The 8052-nt window shown below is 39.6% G+C and overlaps 1 protein-coding gene across 1 annotated transcript; it reads right to left on the bottom strand.

The window, feature by feature from the left end:
* Positions 1 to 1115: 1115 nt before the first annotated feature.
* On the bottom strand, positions 1116 to 6870 carry LOC115374814 (serotransferrin-like). The gene is made up of 16 exons (XM_030073942.1): positions 6574 to 6870; positions 6185 to 6287; positions 5786 to 5977; positions 5565 to 5694; positions 5333 to 5388; positions 4218 to 4381; positions 3856 to 4009; positions 3600 to 3763; positions 3411 to 3507; positions 3279 to 3302; positions 2950 to 3108; positions 2708 to 2858; positions 2320 to 2387; positions 2051 to 2232; positions 1726 to 1918; positions 1116 to 1470 (listed from the first exon to the last, which is right to left on the bottom strand). The coding sequence occupies exons 1-16, from the start codon at positions 6856 to 6858 to the stop codon at positions 1430 to 1432; spliced, it is 2163 nt and encodes a 720-aa protein (XP_029929802.1). The 5' UTR covers positions 6859 to 6870; the 3' UTR covers positions 1116 to 1429.
* Positions 6871 to 8052: the final 1182 nt, after the last annotated feature.

Below are 8052 nucleotides of genomic sequence, written 5' to 3'. Positions count from 1 at the left end.
ACCATATATACACATGGTTATTTCACAAGTCCTACAGGTATAAATAATTGCAATTGCTGTTAAATGTTTAAATAAACAGTTTGATGGCGTGCAGGTACGCAGTCCTTTAACTCAGGATATTTGACCCTCCATGGGAGGCGTTAAAAAGCCTGAGGGCCACAGCAAGGAATGACTTCCTGTGTTTCTCTGTGGTGCATCTCGGTGGAATCAGTCTTGCAATGAATGCACTCCTGTGCTTGACCGGTGTGTCATGGAGTGGGTGGGAGACATTGTCCAAGATGCCACGTAGTTTGGACAGCATCCTCCTCTCTGACACCACTGCCATTTTTTCCTATTATCATCATGCCGTAAAAAGCATTCCCTAATGAACAAGCACAATGTAATGTGATGTAATGTATGTGATGCAACTTTATTCAAGGGTGATGGCACAATAATAAATTATTCTACAACTGAAGTCAACGTTACAATGCAATTGCTTAAGAATGCCTTTTAAACTTACATGCCAATGGAATAATGTGCATAGAGTTTTTAAATTGGACTCATTCCATTCTGCTGCTATTTTTTTTCTTACCAATGTTTTTTTCTTAACAATGTCTCATTTTTTTCTGCATGTTTGTCTGTCTGTGTAGAAAGAACTGAGTGCAATAACATATTTAAACGATTCTACCAATCCATCCATTTATAATTATAATTATAACTGATCCACTGTTAGTAGTTACTGATAAACACGGTGCTAGGTCAATATGTCAATATACCTAGTAAATAATATTAGTCAATGACTGCACTTTTTGTGAAGTCATTTCAAACTGTTAAAAAAAAAAAAAAAAAAAAAAAAAAAAAAGATTGCACGGTAGGTTAAATTTAAGCCAAGACATTTTCATTTATAGAGGAAGGGGTTATTTCCATGATTGTTTGCTAATGCTGGAATATTGTGGTGATAGTCTCTCCATATACATTTTCAATAAATGTATGCTTCTTAAATGTATTCTCTTTTTGTAAATATATTCTTCATATTTGGTGACATCCCGAAGACCTGTTTTTTGTTGTTTGTTTTATTTTTCTTCATATATCACGTTGATTCAAAGAGAAAATGCAATAATCCGTACCCAGAACATGAACATGAAAAAGGGCGTGCTTTATTTGAGAAAAGTCAAGGTAAGCATTGATATATGAGGAAGTTACATATCAGCATGATTTGTCACTTAAGAGTTCATTTGTAAATTTTTTTTTGTTGAGCACTGTGAATAAAAAGGATGCAAGTAATGGCTATGTATTTTATAGACAGTTTTTTTTTTTGTTTGTTTGTTTTTGTATTGCTTGAAAATAATCAGAAGCAAAATACACATGTCGTTATTGGGTCCAGTTCAGGAAGGTTATATGAATCATTGTGGGTTGACTGAAGCGCTGTAAATTCAGAAGTCTTCCCAAATCATTGCTGGCAGGAATGGAAAGTGCAGGATTTCTCCAGATCTAATTAAAAGGGAAAGAAAATCATTTAGACATTAGATTTTTGAACATGTGTTTATACTGTGTGTGCATGCGCACGTGTGTGTGTGTGTGTGTGTGTGTGTGTGTGTGTGTGTGTGTGTCTTTTATTTGTGTGAGGGAGGGAAAGGGTCATTCAAAGTTTCTGACAATCAAAAGTATGCTTGTTTAAAAAGTTAATTTGGAGTACTGCTGGATTATTACCTTGATATTCTTGACTGAACCCACAGTAATACAAACCTGACACAGTTTCGGTACAATTCCTGATGGTGTTCATCGCAGTCATGTAGTCAGGTCCCAGGAACTGGTCATAGGTTGTTCCACTTGGTACTTCCTGGAGGCACTTAGTGGAGTCTTTGAAGAGGAGGTTCTTTCCTTCGTCAGACTGGAACATCCTGAATGAAGCATCAGTGCCTTGGTTCCCAAACCTGGTCTAAAAACAAAGAATGAGATTCATTTTTACATTTAATTAATGTCCAACCTATAGTGTTACAGTACTTTGTAATATAACATAATAACACTTAATGCAAACACGCCAAAAGTGACATTTAGTTTAGGACCCAACCTGCTGGTCCTGGAGTATCGTCACCACCTCATTACGTAACTCTGGACGTGTTATCACTGCATGTGCAGGCACTAGGGCTAAGTGACATGTTTCATATGCGGTGATTGGAGCATTAGGGCCATCAGGACAGATCAGCTCATAGTCTGTGGAACGCAAGTTCTTAGCCCAATCTGGACCTGCGCCTGTGACAAAAGGAATGAGAAAGGCTTAATTTTATTGGAAAATGATACTATCATGGAGATGAAAAGCGGTCTATAGCAATCTCTTACCATCACTGTTTTCTGGAACAGTTGTGTGTTTGATGAAGGCAACATCTCCAGATTCATCCACGAGACATCTACATTTATATAGTACATAAAACAGACAAAATGCAATTGCAGATTGCGATGAAGAAGTCACCATAAGCAGTGAGTTCTGGAGGATTATTTAGATTTAATACGCGTTTAAGTGGCTTAGTGGGTTTTGTTTGTGGAATGTAGGGTCAGCTAAAGCAGGATGTAGGTCCTAATTTCACCTAATTTTATTTGTAACACACTTTACATAAAAACAAATCTCAAAGTGCTACAGAAGGCAGTGCAGATAGTTAAAAACAGACAACACAGAGAAAAGGTGAACTGCAGCAACAACATAGAGAAAAGGTGAACTGCAGCTCCTTACCTAAAGGCCCCAGCATAGCCATAGTAGAGCTCGTCACTGTTTGCTCTGCATTCGGCTCCATCTTCCACATCTCTGTTACTGCCAACGCACTGAGAACAAAATGAAGAGTCAGGGTCTGCTCCGGGGGCACAGCCTTGAGGGAAGAACTCATCTGAGGACATAAGGAGGCACGGTCAGCATGGTGGATGTCACACCCCACAGACATGCACCAGAAAAAAATTAATAAACACAGAGCTGCTTACTGAATTTGCAACTTCCAGTCCTCTTGTGGATTTGGCCCATGGGGATGTTCCATCCAGCGGTTTTGCCAATGCCAGTGTGACAAGACCTCTTGCCCCGCAGGGTAGCCCAGGTCACGTTAGAACTCTTCTTCACCACCGCAACAGCATAGTAAGAGGAAGCTGAGCCAGTGAATGAAGCAGTGGATGTAAATAAATGGCAGAAGAGTGGAAACACACAAACTGATGGATCAGAAAACTACAGTTCATAAGAAAAATAGCCATTATAATTGCCCTGACAGGATTAACTGGCTCATCTGTAAAAACTCAAAAGAATAAAATAAGATATTTACCACTTCCATCAGTGCTGCACAATGCTGTGGAAAAGGTTGGAAATGTAGATATTGTTAAAGTTGAACAAAATACAATACAACATGAGGACTTTGTTTGTCTTTGTTTGTTTGTATGCTATATAAGCCTTATACCTTCATTATACTGCTCCACCATGGCAGGGATCAGACCGCACTTCCCAGCTGTATACACCTGTCCTCCGTCCACTGCCATTGCATCAGCCTCTGAACGCTAGAGAAAGTAGCAGGATGATGATGATCAGATGTGCACTTCACCAAATGAACTCCAAGCTAAAAACAGACTCACATATTTTTATCTAAGACTGCTTTACCATAATCTTTTTTCACACATTCTTCCACTGTGGCGGCACTCTCGCATTCAATCTTGGTTTTCTCGTCTTCAACAATGCTTTTGATGCTCCATGCAGCACACTTAGTTGTCTCAGCCTTACCCACAGCACACCATTTAATGGCGCCTGCTGTTGTGCCTGAAGACACGACAATACAAGGAGACAACTATAAGCAAATACTTTGCTGCTTTATCATAGCAGGTTTGTTTGTGTGTTTGTGTGTGCCTTACCTGTCGTCAGAGAACGGATGATGCTCAGGTATTCAGCACCCAAATACAGGAAAGAGTCTATAGTCGAGGGAAGCCGCACCAGCTGTACTGTTGAGTCCTTGAACATCAGGTTTTTAGCTGGGGCATAGTTGTCAGAGGAGAAGAGGTCAAAGCTCTGAAAAACAAAAGATGCCGTATTGTGGAGTTAGTACTGAAATATACTGTGGAACTTTCAAAATCTTAAAGGCATTTTGAGACTTGAAATGTTATCAAGCAATTTCCAGTATGGGTTTATTCTCTCTGTCTGTGAACTGTTTAATCTAGTCCTCACTCGTTGAACTGGATAAATATTTAGCATTATGTATCTGGTTAGCTTATCTTACCAACTCAGTGGTGAGGCTTTTGTAGATGAAATCAGCCAACTCTGTGTCCTTGCGGCTGACCACAGCATGGGCTCGTACCCTGGCCAGGTGGCAGCTCTTGTATTCGTCAACAGGTTTTCTGGTGCCATCCTTGCACAGCAGTTCATAGTTGGCCTTTACTGAGTCTGTGAAAGTGTAACAGAATTAAATTAAGATTCAAATGTTTCTGTGGTATTCATTAATTTATCCAGGGACATTGGATTGAGTCTAGATGCTTCTTTCGGGCCAGCTTTCCAGTTTATACATATGCGTGGGAGCTGCCCAGTACAACCAGTCAATCTCAAAACAGCGAACTTCCAGTCATAAGTTTGCTTCTCTAACTAAGTTGCCACACACTAACCCCCCAAAATAAAAAGACTGAACATTTTTCGAAGTTAATGGTAAAAAGTATTGTTTTAGAGCAAAAGAGTAAGAACTGTTTTAGTCTGTTGCAAATGTTGGACAAATACTTCAAGATTTCATGTATAGCAATAATATCCATAAGTGAGGTTGTTCTTCAGTGTGATTATGAATACAAATGTGATTCACAACATACATGGGTGGTTGACGTGACGTGGCCCTTTTGTTGTCCATAGCATCAAACACAAATCAATAAAAATTCAGTTTGACAAAAAACTTTTTTTCTATTGTTCAGAACATGCTGCTTTATGTGAACAAACTGAACATTCATGCAATTCATTGTTCACATTTTCACAATTTTCAATCAAACACGAAAAAAACCCATATGTTGTGACTGTCCCGAGTGAATTTCACAAAATTTAAAGTTAAATAAAACTAAGAAAAATAGATGTAACTCTCCTCAAAAGGGGACCGAATGATGATACAGATGTTTATTTGTCAGTCTGGGCTTTTCCAAGTCCAGGCAGAATATTCTGAGGCAGCTCTGATCAAAAAGATTTTTTCCTAGAAATTGATATGATAAGGTGTGACACTGTTTTATGATATTTTACAGTCAATTGCTTAATTACTTAGAATTAAAGTTATTTCAGTGTGGGTGGTTGATTTTTAGTGGTTTAATAAATGGCTACAGGAGGACTTTAATATGCATATCATATAGAAGATCTTGTGATACTAACCAGGTACGGTGACATGTTTGACAAAAGCCACATCCCCAGCATCCTCCACCAGACACCTGTTGGGCAGAACCACACAACGCAATTTAGTGTGCTTAGATTATTTACTGTAGGAGAGATCAGGGTGTTTCAGTAACCAGAGGAATTTTCAGAAAAAAATGCATGGGCTTACAATGATATGATATGTTATATCCAGTTTAATAAAGGTGAGTAATGTTCATGGACTTGGACTCACTGGAAGGCTCCTGAGTAATCATAGTAAGGCTCCGAGTGGGATTTTGTGCAGTCCCCCTTGCACTGCGCACACAAATTGGAACCCCGTGTTGCTCCTGGGACACAGCTGGCACTGAAGAATTCACTCACCACTGCAAAACCAAAAAGGTGCATCAGAATGCTTAAGATCAATCACAGGTGTAACTTCTTTACCTGGAGTAGTGCACTATACAGTTAACTGACCTTCCTCCACAGGTCTGTCTTCAGTGCCTGTCCACTGAATTTGACCCATAGACACCAGAGTCCCGATGGGAATGTTCCAACCTGCAGATTTCCCCAACCCGGTGTGGCAGGATCTCTTCCCCTTCAGCTCAGTGATGTTGAATCCACTGTCCTTCTTGACCACAGCAACAGCATAGTAACAGGTGTCTGAATCTGGTCATATGCACATGAGAACAGAGAACAATTACACTTTAAATTTTGTTAATACAAAATGTAAAACTCCCACTCCCTCATCATACGGCCTTGTTTGATTTTAAAAAAAAAAAAAAAAAAAAAAAAAAACTTTGAAATTTAAATACTGGCACTGAAAACAAACACCATTTACTGATATCAGTAAAAGTAACTGAATACTAAACCTACCTTGGCCATAGTCCTCAGCAATAATGGGCTGCAGGTTGAAGTTTTCCAGTCCAGCTACATAGACATCCCCTCCATCCAAAGTGATGGCGTCTGCTTCATCATCCTGTTAGAGAAGCAGATCTTTCACACCTTGCCACCAAACATGATTTGCCATCTTACAGTGGCATTGCATCGTATTGCTCCAACAGCTCATTAATGTATACATACACCATGTTCTGTCAGGAGTCAGATGGACAGTGACAACATTTTGGTCACTGGTAGCCTCTTTATGGAAGACTATGAAAAACAACTTGAGGCAGGTAAGCCTGACAGAATTAAAATAAAATCATATAATGTGAATAGATACTGAGCGTGTCCCTACAAGTGAATATTCTGGACAATAAGCTTACCGCAATTGCCTGGATGCATTCAAGAGAATTTTGCTTGGTCACACAGGAGAAAACAGGGGCTGCAGCTGCAAGGTCCAAACATTTTGCCTGCTCTTGGACCGACTTCATGCACCATCTCACATTAGTGTGGTGTGCCGCAAACCCAGTTGCTGTAAATGATGATAACATTTTGAAAAAAAAATTGACGGTTTGTGCAGAGTTTGTTTGGCTGGAAAAAAAAAAGCCTGTGCAAAAGAAATTTTCACCCAGGCAGCCAAACAGTGCCAAAAGCAGGAGAAGCTTCATGTTGGACAGTGGAGGTCCCAGGGCAAAAAGCAGACTGTCTGGGAGGCAGCCCTGGCTTTTATAGAGAGGCTCTGGGTGCAGTGACTTGGCTGAAAAAAATGACATAGTTTGCTTTGTATTGCACGGCATTAGATGTGTGTGTGTGTGTGTGTGTGTGTGTGTGTGTGTGTGTGTGTGTGTGTGTGTGTGTGTGTGTGCGCGCCTTGTCATACCATTCTTCAGGGAATGGATGACACTCATGTATTCAGCACCCAAATACAGGAAAGAGTCAATTTGTGTGTGTGTGTGTGTGTCTGTGATATTATTTGATAGATATTATTTGAACAAAGAAACAATATCATTTGTAAAAGTCTTGCATCTAATCCAAACTTTTATGGACAATATTAATTTTTGGTTCCCAAATTAATAGAGAACAAAAAAAAAAACAAAAAAAAAACAAAAAAAAAAGGAAAATTCAAATTTTTGAGGCAGACCTGGATACTGATATCTCCATATTGTGTATCATACTTTGATGTTGCTTTTTCTATGAGCCACAATACTGGTGAGATAAAAGGCGTGCTAGCCTGGCTTTGTCCAAAATCAGATTACATTGTAGATCTGGGTCAAATGGTATTTGTACAGCGTCCTCAGGTTTTCTTTAAACACGAGTAATGTTTCTGAAGATGAATAGGCCTATCCATGGTAGGTTGGTTGCCACTAATGGAGAAAAGGTGAATGACCCTGTGCAGGATGGTTATCAGTCACAACAGTCACTGCAAGGGAAAGACAAATGACATTGCTGATGAGGAATTTAATTTACTGATCCAAGAGCGACGTTTACTAAGCCAAGATTACCCAACACAAGAGCCTAAAGTACATGTTGATCTCTAAATGAAGTCAACAACACCTCCTCTGTTGCAATCTGATCTGCGACGATCCCATTTATCAGACGGTTTTCACTGTCAGTGTTGGTTTACACCTGCCATGAGCTGCATTTTAATCATAACTATGGGCATTTCTGGTGCAACTTATGAACACTGGTATTGTTCCAGTGGACAAGAAGGGGTGGTGATGAAATAGCTGGTGATGTGACAAGTCACGTCTCTCTCTCTTTTTCCTGTTAAACCTGTCATGGGGAGGCAAATGGGCAGAAGAAACCCAAGGTCATAACAATTATCTGTCCTTATATCACACTAGTGTTTAATGAGTGAAACT

The sequence above is a fragment of the Myripristis murdjan genome, chromosome 17, assembly GCF_902150065.1.
Source record: "Myripristis murdjan chromosome 17, fMyrMur1.1, whole genome shotgun sequence".
Taxonomy (NCBI): Eukaryota; Metazoa; Chordata; class Actinopteri; order Holocentriformes; family Holocentridae; genus Myripristis; species Myripristis murdjan.
The sequence above is the reverse complement of the archived record's forward strand: the minus strand, read 5'-3'. Positions and strand labels throughout refer to the sequence as shown.